The following is a 16609-nucleotide window of genomic DNA, read 5'->3' on the forward strand; positions in this document are numbered from 1 at the left end:
AGGAGGGGCCTTTGTGAGGGGAAACAGGAAACTAAGCGAGGTGCTAACATAATGAGACAGACTGGTTTTGGAATGACTAGAAAAGATCCATCTCCCTTAGGGGAAAGTCAGCCCCTTTCTCTTGAGGTCTGTGTGCTCAGCTTCCTTACTTGACACTCCCCGTAGGGTGTTGGGGAAGGGCGGGCTGGGAGACTAGGGAAGACCCTGCTTGGTTGGAAAGAAGAGGGAACAGTCTTTCCCTCCCCAGCTAAGAGCCTGGCCAGTATAGCTGTTCCTAAGCTAGATCTATGCCTGGCTCCCCACTGCTATGGATTTTCCTTCTCCCCAAAGTGCAGCTGAATTTCCTGTAATTTGGTAGATTGATTTTTGAGATTGTGAACCCAAGCTCAAACCAGTCATTAAAGTCAGTTTGAATGGGTTCTCCTGGGACAGACCCTGTTCGATTTTTCATCCTTGTCTCCATTAGCATCTATTATCAAAGTGGGAAAGTCCATCTTTGCTGTGGAGGTGGTGCTGTAAGGAGTGGGGTCTTGGGTCTCCACCCTGCAGATCCCAGATCTTGCCCCATCCTTTGCTTTTGGTCCCAGGGTTCATGTAAAATGGATGAAACATGATCTCCAGGACATAAGCCGTCTCCTCCCCATTTGTCCGGAGAGGGGACGTGATTTGGTACCTGCTGGTGCTGGAGCTGGGTCCTCTTGCTCCCCACCTCCCACCAGACTGATGGGCCCATAGCGCTTACTTGCCCTTTGCTTCTTCTGCAGGTCTATTGGCTTCACATGCTGTATGCTGCCCTGGGAGCCATTGCATTTACTCTGGTGAGTGGCCCCCCACTTTTCCCTTCCAGCCAAAGAGGCCTGCTTCATTGTCCCTGTGCCCTTGCCGAGGCTGACCCCAACCCCGGGAGGAACACAGTTCTTGTTCGACTTGGCTTCTTTAGGCCTCTTTAGAATCCTTTGCCCCCTTCCAAGGCCTGGCTCAGACCCCCTCCCTGCAACGTTTCCTCATGGCCCGGTCCCAGGTTACCTTGTATTCACTTTGAAGACATTTTCTACCCACTCCTATATTTGTGTCATTTCCCTCAACAAAATGAAAAGCTGTCTCAAGGCAAAGACTTGTTTTTCTCTTTCTATCTGAAGTGCCTAGTACTATGCTTGGCACATAGGAGGAAGACACTTTGGTTACTGGGAGAAGAGGCTCCTTGTCCTCATGGGGTGCAGGTCATGGGAAGGGATGGGGGGGCCCTCATTATTGCTCTCTTCCCTGCAGTTTTTGGCATATGACACACAGCTGGTCTTGGGGAACAGGAAGCATACCATCAGCCCAGAAGAATATATCACAGGCGCCCTGCAAATCTACACGGATATCGTCTACATCTTCACCTTTGTGCTGCAGCTTCTAGGGGATCACAATTAAGGGGGCCTCCCTTCTCTTCCACGTTCCTTCTTTCCTTCCTCTCTTTCTGGGTTGGCCAGTCTTTGCTGTGCCCTTTTCTCTCAGTAACTTCCCCAGGAAGGCTTCTGCTTGTTGCTTGTGACATCTGGGGGAGCAGTCCTGTCTGGGGCTCGTCTGTAGGGAGGGACATGTTGGACTGGGGCCGCCAGTGCGTGACTTATTCTCTCCTGACTCGTCCAAGGCTGAATCCCAGATCTCTTCTTGTCATCGCTGCCCTGCCAGGGGTGTGTGATGAGATCATTCTGTCTCACTAACTAAAGGGAAACAAGGTGCAGGGATGATTTCAAGGAAACGCGATGCCTTCTCTTCTGGGGATTCCGTACTGAGCTGCTATCTGCAAGGCCCTCCTCCCTGTCATTTTCCCAATGGGATTGGAGAATGGGGCCAGTGCCTACTCTCCCTCTTGCACTTGGATCCCAAATCCTATCCTCTTCTTTGTTCTCTCCTTGTCCCCCCACTCCCCATAGTCCTTCCTTCTCACCCTTTGTACAGATGTGATCCAGTGATGTGTATGTGTATATATATATATATATATATATATTGTTTATTGTGGGCTGGGCACAACATATGCCAGTGCCCAGTCCTGGCCCACCTACCATAAACCCTGACCTCTGCCTAAGGCCATAGGGTTTACCTCTGAAGCTCAGTCTCTACCCATCTCCATCCAGCTCCTTCCCATCACCTGGCCAATGGGAGTGGGGGTAGTTTCTTCTTTCATCTTTATCTCTGGCACCCTAGACTTGTGGCCAAGGGAGGTGTAGTGTAAGAATGGGAATGGGTTGATAGCATGACAGGGGCCACCCCAACTTTCGATACCTTACTCGGGGGTCTAAGAGGCGGAGCTAGCGATCCTGCCTGGGAGTTGGCAGGGATGCAGATAGCTGGGTTGGTGTTCACCACTTCATCCCCTGGGCCCTATGTCTCTGCATCCCAGGAGTTCTTGCCTCAGACCCCTTCTCACAGAATCTAACCTGCAAGAGACCCTACTGTGGTTCTAGGGCGAGCCCCCCACTGTGCAGATGAAAAGAACTCAGGCCCGGAGCTAAAGTGGTTTGCTCTAGTTCTCACAAAGAGCTGTAGAACTACCCCGAGAACCTGGGTGGTTTTCATAGCACACTTTAGTTCTGGGCTGGTTGTTGGGATGGGAGATTCGGCTCTCCCTCCCTCAGGATGATTCAAGTCGAATCCCCAGCAGGACTTTTAACACCAAGTGCCTTATGAGGGAGGAGGGACCTGAGGGCCAGCGTTCCTGCCTCAGGCCCAGCACAAGGGTCAGAGAAGGGCTTCTGTCTACGATCTCCCTGGAGTTGTGAGCACCAGAGTTGTAACGGGAAATCCAATAAAAATCCATGTTGTCACTCTAGTCCCTTCTCCATCCTCGTCTCCCACCTAGATTATTACCTGGGGTCTCTGTATCATCTTCTATCAGCTGCTTAATCGATGATCCTCAAACATACGTCTGACCATGGCACCCCCATACTCAGAATTCTCCAGTGACTCCCTATTCAGTTGAGTCCAACTCTCTGTGACCCTATTAGGGGGTTTTCTTGGCAAAGATACTGGAGGGGTTTGCCAGCTCATTTTACAGATGAGGAAACTGAGGCAAAGAGGGTTAAGGTTAAGACTTGCCCTGGGGTCACACAGCTATTAAGTGTCTGAGGCCAGATCTGAACTCAGGAGGAGGAGTCTTCCTGACTCCAGGCCCAGCCCTTTCTTCCTCTAGGATAAATGACAAAATCTTTACTCTGGCATTTAAAGCCCCTGCCAGTCAGAGTCTCTTTCCAGTCTTGTTTTATATGCCAGAGAAAGGGTGGTTTAATGGACAGAGTGGTCCTTGACCCTAGGAAGGCCTGGGTTCTGGTACCTCCTGGGCAGGTCAATTCTCCATGATCTGGGCTTCTGCTCTAAGAGTAAGTTGCAGAGAAGGTCTCCTCACCTGTATCAATAATCCAGTCCTGGTCCCCTTTGGGCATTCTCCGTCAGCACTGTCCCCTCTCTCCCCCCAGGAGGGGATGAGCTGTATCCTCAGTTCCCCAAAAAGCTCTTTGCATGCACGGATGGCAGCTCCTTGATAAAAGCTTCTCCGGTGCCTTCTAATCTACCCAACACATGGCCAAAGGATAAGGATGAGAGATCGAGCTCCTGACTCATGGGACAGTAGAGCTGGAAGGCACCTGGGGGTGTGCAGGTCACTTACTCTAACCTGCTGATTCTATAAATAGGGGAATGGTTCAGAGAAGTTACTTGTCCAAGGCTACACAGCTAGTGAGGAACCAGGATCTGAACCTAAACCTGATTATTCTGACTGAATTCTTCTGTTATAAGGGAAGTTAAAACGCCGAGAAAAACATGTCAAAGCCTTATTCAGCATGATGTAGAAAGAGCATAGGAGGCGAGGTCAGAGGGCCAGTGACTCTGAGTCCAGACTCCCCTACTCATTACCTGTGTGCCTCCATTTCCCCTTCTGTAAAGAAGGGCAGGGCTTACCTCTAAATCTGTCACTCTAATAAGCTCCCTACCAAGGTCACAGAGAGAGAAGGGCACGGGGCCAGCCAGCGGGTTTTAAAGGTGGTTTCAGAAGTGAGCTGGGGTAAGCCCACTCTCCCCAACTGAGTGGTTCGGAGACTGGGCAGGAGCTGGTGAGTCATCACCCGTGCCCTCTCCTCCCAGTTCCTGCATGTCAGGCTCTGGGCGGCTTTTCTGGGCAAATAATGGCTTTATTGGCCTTCCTCTCCCATCAGTGGGAGGGCGGATGTGCCCGGGGGCTAAATGTCCACTTGTAGAATAAACTGACCACTAGAGAGCAGTTCATCTGTTCGTCAGTCTGGGTGCTGGTGCCCCTGTCAGGGCTGCAGCCCAGCCCCCGTCTCTGGGGTCGAGTTCTTGAACCTCTGCCTCTCATACTCGCCCTTGTTGGCCGTCCGCATATTGTACAGGGCCTTCATCTGCTTCACACGGTTCTTGTCCACTTCCCGCTTAGTGAAGAGGAAGAGGAGGATGCCACAGGGAAAGCCAATGGCCCTGGAGCGAGAGGGATGAGGGAGAGCTGGGGCCAAGTGTCATCCCCAAGAGCTTCCCGCCCCCCCTCCAAGGATGGCTTCAGACCACTGTGGACCTCAGCCCGTCTTCCTTTGGGCTGCCTGAGCAGCAGCTCCATAAGATGGACAGTGGCCGCACTCGGCCCAGGCCGCTGCCCAAAGGGATGGATAGGGGGCTGGGCCGATGCGTGAATGCACTCCGCTTGGCCTGGCACCTTGTGAGGGACTCAGGGCTCTGCCTCTTTCTCAGGGGGAAGGGAGGGAAGTCTTTCATTGACCGGAGAAGTAGGATCACAAACCCAAACATTACCCACCAGTGATGCACGTGCCGCCCCGCCCCTCCCCCCTCGGGCACTCACCACGCCAGCCCCACAACCTTCATGGGGTTCTTGGCCTTCTTCTTGGGGATGTACTCCACTCCCGGGGGCCAGGGCCCGGCCTCAGGCTTGGTCTGCGACGGGCCCGAGCCGAGCCGGAGCTGGGCCCGACAGGCCAAAGCTCCCCGGAGGAACCCTGCGGACGGAGAGGGAGGAGGAGGGATGAACGGCCTCCGGGGCCACCGGAGCCACGAGACCTGGGGGGACCCCGACGGACCCCAGGCCCCCCCAGCCTCCAAACGCGCGCCAGGGGGCTGAGGCCCGTCTAGTGGCGGGGGGGGGGGGGGCGTGATGGCAGCGGGGATTCGAACCCAAGCCTGGCCCCCGGAAACGCTAGCAAAGGGCCTGGGATCGGACAAGGGGCAGCGCTTTTGGGAGGGTGAGTGAATGGAGCTTGTGTCATGGTGACTGATCACCACGGGGGGAGGGGCAGAGTGACCCCTACACCAACGCTTGCCCCTGACCCCAAGATCCCGATGAGGGGGCGCATCTGGCTCTGAAGCAGGGCCGTAACCAGGCTGATCCCCTCCCCCCCAGGAGAAACGCTTGCCCCTGACCCTGAGGGAGAGGGGAGGGAAGAGGACCGACGGTCTCGGACCCGATGAGGGAGAAGACTATCCGGGTGCGCGGCCCAAGGCCCAGCCTCTTACCCCCGAGCCCTGGGGCACCCCTCAGCCCCGGGCCCTTCAGGGCAGACACAACAGTCGCCGCCATGTTCCAGGTCCTCAAGCGCCTCCTTGTTGTCTACTGGGAGTTGTAGTTCAGGTTCAAGCAAGCGGGCCGCCGGGAGCCAGCGGGATCCTCACCCTCTGCTCCGCCCAGCCGAGAGACGAAGACCACGCCTCCCAGAATCCCGCGCGGCGGCCTCGGGAGAACTACCCTTCCCAGAAGGCCGAGGAGGCACGCCGGCGAAGTTGTCAGCGTGCGGGGGTGGAGCTGGCTCTCGAACCCTTCCAGCCTGCCCTTTCACCCCCGCGCCGTCGACCAACCGCCCCTTTTGATTGGCTGCTCTGCCGGCCGGGCCCCTTCGCGGTTGGCGAGGCCGGCGTCGCTCCGAGTTGAAGCACCGCCCCCTGCCCCATCTCGGCCGGGCCGTGGTAAGTGGTGTCGCGCGGCCGTGGCTCCGGAGGCGGCTGGGCCCCGGTAGCTGGACCGGCTTTGCTGAGTCTCATGGAGCCCGATCCCGGGCCCGGGCCCGAGGACGGGGCTGCCTCCCCGGAAGCCCTGCACTTCCATGGCGACGAAGAGATCATCGAGGTGGTGGAGCTGGGTCCGGGCCCGCCCGACCCCGGTGAGAGCAAGGGGGCCCTCCGGTGGAAGCGGCAGGCCCTGACCCTTGACCTTTGACCTCACCCTGGCCCCTCAACCATCCTATCCGGACCTGGTGTGGTGACCCGTGACCCCTACCCCGGGATATTTGAACCCTCGTTTTCACTCCCACTACTCGATCCCACTCCCACCTCTCTGAAGCGGTGACCTTTAACCTTTCATCGGTGACCTTTGACCTTTAGCACCCCTTTCCAGTGTCCCTTAGACATTCGGCCTCCTTAATGACGCCCCAGCCCTTCTTTAGTAATTCCTGTCTTCGTCTCCATTAAATTTGTGCTTCTCCCTTAAGCCGACCAGCCTTTCTCATGCTCTTCACCCCCCACCCAGTTCCTGAGGGGACCCCCCCCATTCTTGGGGGGGGAGGGAGGTTGGGTGTCTCAGCCCGTTCTTAGTTCTCCTGGTCCCTGAGCAGATGACCTGGCCCAGGAGATGGACGGAGTGGACTTTGAGGAAGAGGAGGAGCTAGAAGGAGTGGGGGCCGACGAGGCCTGGGGGGATGAGGTGGACGAGGGAGTGGACGGTGGCATGGAGAGCCCTGATGACAGCGAGGTCACCTTTGCCCATCACTCAGGTAGCACCTGCAGGTGGCTGTGGTGCCAGCCGCCTCTGGGGCAGGGTGGGGGGCACCTGGGGACCCCGCCCTCAGATGGGATCAGGTGGGACTTCCCGCCTGGATGGGGAGGGCAGGTTCAGAGTTCCCCCACACCCAACCTGTCTGTCTGTCTGTCTCGGAGCAGCCTCGGTGTTCTGTGTGAGCCTGGACCCCAAGACCAACACCCTGGCGGTGACCGGGGGCGAGGACGACAAGGCCTTCGTGTGGCGGCTCAGTGATGGGGAGCTGCTCCTGGAGTGTCCCGGTGAGGGAGGGGCTGGGGGCTTGGGGAGGGGTCGAGCCCAGCGGCCCCAGGGAGCCGGGTTTGGAGGAGGGGCTCCGAAGGTACCCCTGAAACCTGGAAGTTTAAGAAGCATGGGGATTATAGAGGCAGCCTCCTGGGGCCCTTATCCTCAGTCTCTCCGCCAGTTACCTGGGGTTGCCCACCCCAGGAGCCAGGCTGTCTGAGCCCCGCACCTCCACTGCTCCTCTTTGCCCAACGTTCCTTCTCTACCCCCTGTCACCTCTCAGGCCATAAGGACTCTGTAACCTGTGCGGGTTTCAGCCATGACTCTGCCCTGGTGGCCACTGGGGACATGAGTGGCCTTCTTAAAGTGTGGCAGGTGGACACCAAGGAAGAGGTTTGGTCCTTTGAAGTGGGGGACCTGGAGGTGAGAACTCTTGGGGGGGTGGGAGGTGTTGCTCCCCCCGGGGAGCGCTGGGCTGGGAGTTGGAGGACATGGCTTTGAGTCTGGACTCTGCCGTGCTGACCATGCTCTGGTCTAATCCCCCTGCCCCAAACACACGAGAACAAACTCGTTCTGTCAGCGTTGTCCTGACTGCCCCCTTCAGAGATGAGGTCTCTGAAGCTGGAAACGAGGGAAATCTGGGGGGATAAATGGAAGTCCCTGAACTCTAGTGAGGTGGGAGGTGGGGGGCTGTCCTGGCTAACTGTTCCCCCTCCTTTTCTGGCCCGCCCAGTGGATGGAGTGGCACCCTCGGGCACCTGTCCTCCTGGCAGGCACAGCTGATGGCAACACCTGGATGTGGAAGGTCCCTAGTGGTGACTGCAAGACCTTCCAGGGGCCCAATTGTCCAGCCACCTGTGGCCGAGTCCTCCCTGATGGTGAGAGCCTCCTTCCCTGATGCCCTTTCCCTGTCCTAGAGCCCAGGGGTAGATGCCCTTAAAGAGTTGTCATATGCAAAAGAGATTTTTCCCTTCATCCTAGCCTCTGAAGACAGAGTAGTGGGTGGAAGAGAAACAGATTTAGGCTTGGGGCCAGAAAGAACCTGACCGGTTAGAACAGGACAAAAGGAGAATGAGTTTATTCTCCCTTATTGGGCTCTTCAGGCTAAAGCTGGTCAGCCCTTTATCTGGGGTGTTGGAGAATGGTCTCCTGGGTATGGGTGGAAGTAGATAGCTTCTGAGACTCCTTCCAGTTCTTGCTTACTATGATTTTGGTGCCAGAAGACCCAGGTCTGAGTCCCATTTGGGCCACTTGTTGGCTTACTCATTTACTAGCTTTGTGATGTTGGGCAAGCCATTTAACTTCTCCATGCCTCAGTTTACCCATTTCTAAAATAACAGATATAGGAATACTTGTGTCGGCTACCTCACTTAGTTTTTCCAAGGATTTAGCAAATTAACGCACGTATACAGTGCTTCATAAGCGGTATGGTACAATGTCAGTGTCAGCTACAATCGTCATCATTATCACAGTTGTTCTCTCGAAGCTCCCCCACCACAATCCTTGGTGGCCCTTAGTGTCCCTTCTCCAGGGAAACGTTCCTCCCACCCTGCTGCTCCCTCCTGGGGCAGCATCTGGCCCTGTGCCATGTTGTTCTTACCTTGAGTTCTCAGCGGTATCTTGATTGTCTATGAGCCTGTTTTCCTGTCTTTCTGTGGGGCACCAGGAAGGAAAGCGGTGGTGGGTTATGAAGATGGTACTGTCCGGATCTGGGACCTGAAGCAGGGAAGCCCCATCCACGTGCTCAAAGGTGCAGGAACCACAAGGGCTTTTGGTGGGTCTGGGGGACGGGGGAAAGGAGGCAGGCCCTGCCTTACCTTCATCACTCCCTTTCCACTCCAGGGGCCGAAGGTCACCAGGGCCCACTGACGTGTGTGGCCACCAACCTGGATGGGAGCCTCATTCTCACCGGTTCTGTGGACTGTCAGGCCAAGCTGGTCAATGCAGCCACTGGCAAGGTGGGTGACGAAGGCTTATTGACACGGAGCCCCGGCTGGCCTGTCCCCAAGCCCTCCTCAGCCTGCCCCCGCCTGGCTTCCTTTGCCCAGACCTTTCTTCCCACATAGGATTGTCAAGCTCTAGAGCTGCAGGGAACCACAGAGATCATCTAACCCAACTCCGCTTTCACAGATGGGGAAGCTAAGGGCCAGCTCTTGGGAAGGACTTGCCCGAGGTTTTGTGTGTCTGCGACTTAGGCTCTGGCACCTTCTATTTTCCCCAGGTGGTGGGTGTTTTCAGACCAGAGACTGTGGGTCCTCAGCCTAACCCTGGGGAGGATGAAGAAAGCGAATCCAATTCAGTGGAGTCCTTGGGCTTTTGCAATGTGTGAGTGAGAGTGGGCCCAGGACGGTGGCTGCTCAGGCTAGTGGAGAGGAGATGATGGGAGACTAGGGGGCAGCAGGGTGGAGAGGAGGAGGCCAGGTGGGTGGCTCTGCTTCTGCCTGATACTGCCCCTCTGCCCAGGATGCCACTGGCCGCTGTTGGCTACCTCGATGGGACCTTGGCCATCTATGACCTGTCTACACAGAGCCTGAGACACCGGTGCCAGCACCAGGTAAGGGGCACCACACTCTTTTGCCTCACGTCCTTCCTGCCATCTGAGATGGGACTCACGTCCTCTGCTCTCCTCCACAGTCAGGCATCGTGCAGCTGCTGTGGGAGGAGGGGGCGGCAGTGGTGTATACCTGCAGCCTGGATGGCGCCGTCCGGCTCTGGGACGCTAGGACAGGACGCTTGCTCAGTGACTACCGGGGCCACACGGCTGAGATCCTTGACTTTGCTCTCAGCAAGTGAGTGTACATGGGGAGAGGGGATCCTCGGGTGATCTGGAGGAGGAGCCTGGGATACCTGACCCATCAAGGAGGCCAGGATTTGACATTTATTTGTTTGGTTGTTTTTTTGTGGGGCAGTGAGGGTTAAGTGACTTGTCCAGGGTGTTTGAGGCTGGATTTGAACTCAGGTCCTCCTGAATCCTGGGCTGGTGCTTTATCCACTGCGCCACCTAGCTGCCCCAGCCATTTGACATTTATTAAGCACCTACTATGTGCTGAGCACTGTGCTAAGCGCCAGGGATACAAAGAAAGGTGAAAAACAACCCCTGCTCTTGTGGAGCTCACAGTTTAATGAGGAAGACAACAGGCAAACATTGGAGATAGCCAATAGTGGGATGGCACCAGTGTTGAGGGGGTCCGGGGAAGCTGGCAAGGGGGCAGGGATGAGGAGGATCCCTGTGTGGGGGCAGTGTCAGCCCCCTGCCCGTGGTTGTCCCCACCTTTCCCCCCAACAACTTCCTTCTCCTTTGCACTCTTTCTCAACAGAGACGCCTCCTTAGTGGTGACCACTTCTGGAGACCACAAAGCCAAAGTGTTCTGTGTCCAGAGACCTGACCGTTAGCGGAGACTCCTGTCCCTGGCTCTGGGCACTTGGTTCATAGGGAGAAGGGGAGATGGAGGGGGGCTGGCTCCCCCCACCAGGGGCTGCCGGGGAGGCTGACTTCATCTCCTAGATGCTGCCATCTTCCACCTTTCTCCACTTAGACACTGCCCCCCTCCCTCCTGTTGACCTTTCAGAGGGAAATTCAGTTCTGCTGTTGTCACCTTCCACTTGTGTTCCTTGGGGCTCTGATTCAGCCGGGGGTTGTGGGAGATGAGGAGCAGGTCATTAGAAGCTCTTTCCTTCTCTCCCCCCTCCCCCAAGACTCTCTAGGATCTTGGCTATGGGTGTGGGGTGTGAAGGGAAAGGGGTTATGATTACAGAGGTTTTAAAAAGTGTAAATAAAATATGATTCCCAGAGCCATTGTCTGTAGGAAGTTGGATGGGGAGGGGTACGGATGGGATAGAGATCCTAGCCTGGTACTCCCCAGAGCTGGGGTGAGCAGCATGTTCCACAGGTCCCTCCTACCCTGGGATCACCCGCTCTGAGCGGCATTGTGCCTTTCTGAAGTTCTCTCCTGACATGCCCAGCTTGGGAATTCCATTGCGTGCGTGCACAGGGGCCTGCTTCTTTCCCCTGCGGCTCTGGGGAAGGCAGCAGAGCCGTGGACTTGCACAGATGGACTTTATTCTTCAGGTCAGCCCCCAGCAGACAGCTCCGTACCTGGGAGGGAGTGGCAACTTAGACTCTAGAAGGCTCCATCTTCCAGTGTCGGGTCAGACGCAAGAGTCAGCTCGGAGACACCCCTTGGAGGTGGGGAACACACAAGTGTCATTAGGAGCCCTGCAAAGGGGCCTTGGAGTCACCCCTGACTCCCGACTCAGCCGTTCGCCCTGCACGTGGCGCCATCTTGGTCTGTGGCTCCGGGTCCCGGCTGGGATCTCCCACAGGCAGCCGATCGGAGGGCTCCCCAGCACCTCAGTCCGGCGTCCCTCCAAGGGGCTGTGTACTTGCGGTCCCCGAGCCCCATGGCTGCGGGTACCAGAGCGGCGCTGGCACTGCCCAAAGAGTTGAGTGCCAGGAGGGTACTAGGTCCCAAGGGGGGTCGTTGCTCAAATGCCAGCACTGAGAGGAGGAGGGCTACAACATAGGGGCCCCAGCACAGCCCAAATAGCAGGGTGGCACCTGCCCGTGCCCTTGCCTGGCGCCAGGCCAGGGCCCGTGCCAGTGCTGAGGGGGCACCACGGTACACCGCCCTCTCCAGCCGGCGGATGACCTGAAGCTGGTGCCGGGCGGTGGCCAGCACCCGGGCAGAGAGGAGGGCAGCAGCCACCACGGAGGGCAATAGAAGGCCATAAACTTCCAGGTAGAGGTAAGGGGCAGGGAAGATGGTCTGGGATGTACAGTTGGCACCAGGTGCCCAGTGATTCCAGCCCAAGGCAGGCAGGCTGGCAAAGAGCAGGGGGGCGGTCCATGCCACCAGTAAGGCCCAGCGGGTTCCTCGGGGAGGGCGGAGGGGCCTCAGAATGGCCAGGTAGCGTTCACCGTGCACCAGAAGGAGGTTGGCGAGCAGAGAGAGGAAGGAGAAGTTGGGGGCTAGGTGGAGGAGGAGGCAGGGCCAGTAGTCATGCCTACTCTGACTCCACAGCCCAGGCAGTGTGGGTAGGGCTAGCCCTGTGAACAATCCAGCCATCAGCAGGCTTAGGAAGAAGCAGCCGGCTGGGGGTCTTCGGAGGTGGCGGTTTCGGGCGATCCCCGCTGCCAGGAGCAGGTTGGCACCAACAATGAGGCCTCCCAGCATGAGGGAGAACCAAAGCCCAGCCTGGAGCCCAGGGCCCAGCTTCTCCCTTGTGGTGTTAGATGCCATCATGGTGCCCATGGTCAGGGGATTCCTGGGGAGGAGGAAGGGGCCACAGGTCAGGTTTGAGCATTAGCCAGTCCCTAATTCTGTTGGATGCCTGCCTGCCCCCCCAGCCATTTTTTCTGTCCCCTTGCTGCCTGTCAGGATCACTTGTAAGCCACAAGAGGGGCTTGGAGCTGTGGTAATTAAGTCAAGAAGGCACTGATAAGGCCTGAGTCAGGAAGATGAGCTCCAGGCTTGGCACTGCCCCTGGCACCTCCCCCCTTGTTCCCACACTCCCAATGTGTCACAGATCATTGAGCAGCCTCCGGGTCGGACTTCCAGCCCATAAACCCGGCTCCGCAATGTACTAGCAACGGGAACAACACAGGGCAGTCCCTGGGGAAGCGGGGACCCAGGGGGAGAGGGAAGAGCAGTGGCCACATGGGCCCTCCTGCTGTGGCCTGACTCCCCTCTGGGGGCCCTGATCTTTGCTGTGCCCACCCAGAGAGACACCTCTCTGGCTCCCAGTGCCTCCCACTTCTCCCGGCTTCCTTCTCATGTGTGCCCTTCACATGCTTGGGCCGGGCTCACCTCATCCCGGGAAAGGGACCTGCCATCCTGCTCTGCTCACAGGTCTGTCAATAGGACAGTAACCGCGTTGCTGGGCACAAAGTCAATAACACTAGAGTTTCTATACTCCCCTCATTTCCTTTGTAAAATGGTCCCCTCCCTTTTCCTCTCCCCTCCAAGTCCATCAGAGAATCAGGAGCCCCGAGCTAATGGACAGGTAGGCTGTTCTCCCCGGTGTCCCCAGCCTGCCCTCCCTCTCTCACGCACCGGGCTCGAGGTTTCCTTGTCTTCCCTGCTAGTGTCAAGGAGAGCTGGAGTCCAGCCCCGGGTCTGGGCTCTGCCTAGTGGTGTTCCCCACCCCTGGCATGATTTAGCCTTTCAAATCCTCTTCCCAATCTCCCACCCTTTTCTCTTCTTTTCCCACTCAGTCCTTCAGTTCCGTTTCTACCCTTGCCTCAGTTCCACCTTTGTTCCACATTTGCTGTCCCCGCCCCCTACCCCCCCATGGGGTCCCATAAAACCCTCAGGGGATCCGATCTCACGTTAGGGTGCATTGTACTCTGGAGGAGGGAAGGAAAGCAACTTGTTGGGTTCAGATGAACCCACTTTGAGAACATAGCCCCGGGCTGCTCAGCCCTCCCCAGGCTCCTGCTCCGATTTCTCTCCTCTCCATTAAATACTACCCCAAAGACCTCCCTCTTCCCTTCTCCCGCCCTCCCCCCACCCCAAGACATCAGAAAGGATGGAGATTCATCTCATACTGCGGGAAAGGGAATGAATTCAAACCTCCATTTACAGATAAGGAAAATGAGGCAGGATTTGAACCTTGCTCTTGTGATTTCAAGATGATGCACTCCATGGAGAGGCACAGAAGGGCCCTGGGCTGGTGACCATGACCTCATTAGGATCTCAGCTGGGTTCTGATTTGGGGTAGGGGTCCTCTCCAGAGGGGTCCTGGGGAAGGGAAATGGTTACTTACAAGCCTCAACTGATGGGCGCTTTGAGTCATGTTCTCCAGACTCCAGAGCACTGCCCTGGGCTCCATCTGGCTGGTGGTACCTTCATGAGGATAGACGACTGCCTGCCTGGCAGGACCCAGGCTCTGGGCTGCGCTCAGCTGCCTCCCCGGGGCCCCACCATGGAAAGAGGGAGGGAGGGAAGGGAAGGGAAGGTCCGCCCTGATGAGGCGGGGTTCAGGGTGGGTTCAGGGAAGGAGGCGGGGGAGGCATGGGAGATGGATCAGGCATCTGGCTCAGCCAGGGGAGTGAGGAGGCGTAGCGGTTGGCCGCCGTCCCAAACCGGACAAATCCGTGTGGTAGGTGAGCATCAGTGACCCTCCATCCCTGCTCTCCACAGTCGTCCTCTCTCACACGTTAACTCTCCATTGGCTCTGGCTATCCTGTTTGCCAGCTCTCCTTCCTTCAGCACCCCAGGCTTGGACCTTTCTGGCCCGGGCTCATAGTTTTAAAGCCTGTCTTCTCTCTGGAGCGCTGCCAGGTGAATGCTTAATTAAATAGATTAATGTCAGTTAGGGAAAGATAATGGGTTAATGTGTTAACTCTTCTCCCCACCCCTTCCTCTGCCCCAATGCATTTGTTTCTTAGTATCAATGTCTTAATCCAAAAGAGGGATGTAGGAGAGAGATTTATAGATTGGGGACTCGTGTGTGTGTGTGTGTGTGTGTGTGTGTGTGTGAGAATCGGGGTTATGTGACTTGCCCAGGGTCACACAGCCAGTAAGTGTCAAGTGTCTGAGGCCGGACCTGAACTCAGGTACCCCTGAATCCAGGGCTGGTGCTCCATCCACTGTGCCACCTAGCTGCCCCCAGGCTTTACTTTCAAGGGCAGAGAAAAGAGAAGGGATGGAATCAAGAGTCCTAAATCTCTGTTCTCCCTCCTAGTCTTATATGATGAGGTCTTTGGGGGCTAAGAGAGAGAGAGAGAGAGAGAGAGAGAGAGAGAGAGAGAGAGAGAGAGAGAGAGAGAGAGAGAGAGAGAGAGAGAGAGAGAGAGAAAAGCAACTGAAAAATGAGGAGATGAGCTCCTGTGACAGCCCAGAGGGAGGCCTACAACTGTGAAAGGAGGGATGACAGTCGTTTACTTTTTTTTTTTTTGGTGGGGCAATGAGGGTTAAGTGACTTGCCCAGGGTTACACAACTAGTAAGTGTCAAGTGTTTGAGGCCACATTTGAACTCAGGACCTCCTGAATCCAGGGCTGGTGCTTTATCCACTGCGCCACCTAGCTGCCCCCCTAATCGCTTACTTATACAGGTCTTCACAGTCATCCCATGAGCTGGGTAGGTCCTGCAAATACATGATGATGCCCAGTGGATAAAGCACCGGCCTGGAGTCAGGAGGACCTGAGTTCAAACCTCACCACAGACACTTGCTATGTGACCCTGAGCAAGTCATTTAATCCCAATTGACTTAAACATCCGTATATACATATCTTGCCATTGGACCCAGATGGCTCTGAAGGAGAGAGAGGTTGGTGACCTTGCACAACCCTCCTTCGCTTAAATCCAATTCACTGCAATTCATGATACCCTCATGTCATGGTTCTCTTTCGAGAACAAAGGACAAACAACAGACGAGACTGAAATTCTGAGAGACTTCAACTTGTCCAAGGTCACACAGCTATTAGGAATTAGTGGGGCAGCTAGGTGGCGCAGTGGATAAAGCACCGGCCCTGGATTCAGGAGGACCTGAGTTCAAATGTGGCCTCAGACACTTGACACTTACCAGCTGTGTGACCCTGGGCAAGTCACTTAACCCCCATTGCCCTGAAAAAAATAAGAATTAGGGTGAGAATTTGAACCCACATTTTCTCAGGGCTTGGGAGACTGAGGAATGCTATCTGATTTCCTTCCCTCTGGAATGAGGGAAGGGTTGAGGCTTGATGAGACCTCTGAGAAGAATCTTCTTAACAACTGACAAAATATTGTGTAAATCAATGGTAAGCATTCCTTCTCCTTCAGGTCTGGGGATTCCCTCTAGCCTGGAGGGGCAGATAAGAGTCGGGGACCTGGAAAAAGTGGGAAACAGTTCCAAACAGGAAATTGGTGAGAAGATTTTAAGAACTTCATCCATTTTCCAGGGAGTCTGGTGGATAGGAGGATTGTGGGTTTCAGGGGATGTTCTTTTCACTCTCCCACCATTGGGTAAGAAGGAGATGGTCCTGGGAAAATCTAGAATTTAGATGCAGGCCTGGAGAGAAATGTAGGGGTACAGAGCCCTTTGATACCAGGAATAGACAGACCTCCCTCTGTTTCCAACCTTGGCCTCTGTCCTGCAAGAACTCAGGATGTCTGCATTTCTTCTTTGCTGTTTAAACACTGGGTGGAGAGTGACATAGGAACACATTTGACTCGGGGCTAACAGCCAGCCAGCATGCTTGGGTTCTATTTTGGTCTCTGTCCTGCCAGACCCTTGACTGGTCATCGACATGATTCAAGTCTTTTCCTGTTCTATCTTCTAGAACTGGCTCCCCCACCCTTCTCCTGTTGGGAGGACCACACATTATGTTTTCGATTGGTTAAGCTGCTTTCTTAGCTACCAAGCCCTCACCCTTCTGCCTGTTGCTGGTTCCCTCCCCAAGTTAGCTATCTAAGTGATTGGTGCCAGGGCCTCAATTGCAGACTCAGGTCTTTTGTTTTCTTTGTTAATCTCTCTTCATTTTCCCAAATATTTAAATTCCTCTGAGCCATCTGGTTAAGCCTGGGGACTGGCTTGGATGTACTGGTGTAATTAGCATTGACTGTGGGGGACTCTCCCAAGGATTCTGT

At 55.8% G+C, this 16609-nt stretch overlaps 4 protein-coding genes across 7 annotated transcripts in view; 2 read left to right on the top strand and 2 right to left on the bottom strand.

Moving 5' to 3' along the window:
• The window catches only part of TMBIM1 (transmembrane BAX inhibitor motif containing 1), an 80296-nt gene extending 77478 nt beyond the window's left edge, over window positions 1-2818 (top strand). For all 3 annotated transcript variants that reach the window (XM_043997690.1, XM_043997688.1, XM_043997689.1), the window contains exons 11-12: window positions 765-818; window positions 1270-2818. In XM_043997690.1, coding sequence (XP_043853625.1) covers window positions 765-818; window positions 1270-1416 — 201 coding nt within the window. In that variant the 3' untranslated portion in view covers window positions 1417-2818. The remainder of the gene's footprint in view (window positions 1-764; window positions 819-1269) is intronic.
• A 1333-nt stretch (window positions 2819-4151) lies between these two features.
• Window positions 4152-5696, bottom strand: LOC122750853 (probable hydrolase PNKD). Of its 2 annotated transcripts, none has more exons than XM_043997692.1 (3): window positions 5521-5696; window positions 4853-5006; window positions 4152-4476 (listed from the first exon to the last, which is right to left on the bottom strand). In XM_043997692.1, exons 1-3 carry the CDS (start codon window positions 5582-5584, stop codon window positions 4299-4301), a joined length of 396 nt encoding a protein of 131 aa, XP_043853627.1. In that variant the 5' UTR covers window positions 5585-5696; the 3' UTR covers window positions 4152-4298. The 2 variants fall into 2 exon arrangements, with proteins under 2 accessions (XP_043853627.1, XP_043853626.1); XM_043997691.1 differs by lacking the exon at window positions 5521-5696 and adding an exon at window positions 5150-5481 and having other exon boundaries at window positions 4853-5081.
• A 231-nt stretch (window positions 5697-5927) lies between these two features.
• On the top strand, window positions 5928-10831 carry LOC122751480 (angio associated migratory cell protein). Its single transcript, XM_043998542.1, has 11 exons — window positions 5928-6161; window positions 6612-6770; window positions 6937-7056; window positions 7323-7462; window positions 7773-7917; window positions 8706-8789; window positions 8882-8997; window positions 9261-9364; window positions 9503-9593; window positions 9674-9828; window positions 10357-10831. Exons 1-11 carry the CDS (start codon window positions 6041-6043, stop codon window positions 10430-10432), a joined length of 1311 nt encoding a protein of 436 aa, XP_043854477.1. The 5' UTR covers window positions 5928-6040; the 3' UTR covers window positions 10433-10831.
• A 308-nt stretch (window positions 10832-11139) lies between these two features.
• On the bottom strand, window positions 11140-12313 carry GPBAR1 (G protein-coupled bile acid receptor 1). Its single transcript, XM_043998941.1, has one exon. It carries the CDS (start codon window positions 12289-12291, stop codon window positions 11293-11295), a length of 999 nt encoding a protein of 332 aa, XP_043854876.1. The 5' UTR covers window positions 12292-12313; the 3' UTR covers window positions 11140-11292.
• Window positions 12314-16609: the final 4296 nt, after the last annotated feature.

This window comes from Dromiciops gliroides, chromosome 3, assembly GCF_019393635.1.
Source record: "Dromiciops gliroides isolate mDroGli1 chromosome 3, mDroGli1.pri, whole genome shotgun sequence".
In the NCBI taxonomy this organism is placed as follows: Eukaryota; Metazoa; Chordata; class Mammalia; order Microbiotheria; family Microbiotheriidae; genus Dromiciops; species Dromiciops gliroides.

Coding starts and splice junctions, on each gene's coding strand:
- GPBAR1 (XM_043998941.1), bottom strand. CDS start 12,291: ATGGGCACCATGATGGCATCTAACACCACAAGGGAGAAGCTGGGCCCT.
- LOC122751480 (XM_043998542.1), top strand. CDS start 6,041: ATGGAGCCCGATCCCGGGCCCGGGCCCGAGGACGGGGCTGCCTCCCCG. Junction 8,790..8,881: donor CCCCATCCACGTGCTCAAAG/GTGCAGGAACCA, acceptor TTTCCACTCCAG/GGGCCGAAGGTCACCAGGGC. Junction 8,998..9,260: donor TCAATGCAGCCACTGGCAAG/GTGGGTGACGAA, acceptor TATTTTCCCCAG/GTGGTGGGTGTTTTCAGACC.
- LOC122750853 (XM_043997691.1), bottom strand. CDS start 5,273: ATGACACAAGCTCCATTCACTCACCCTCCCAAAAGCGCTGCCCCTTGT. Junction 5,082..5,149: donor GCTGCCATCACGCCCCCCCC/CCCCCCGCCACT, acceptor CCTGGGGTCCGT/CGGGGTCCCCCCAGGTCTCG. Junction 4,477..4,852: donor AAGGTTGTGGGGCTGGCGTG/GTGAGTGCCCGA, acceptor CTCTCGCTCCAG/GGCCATTGGCTTTCCCTGTG.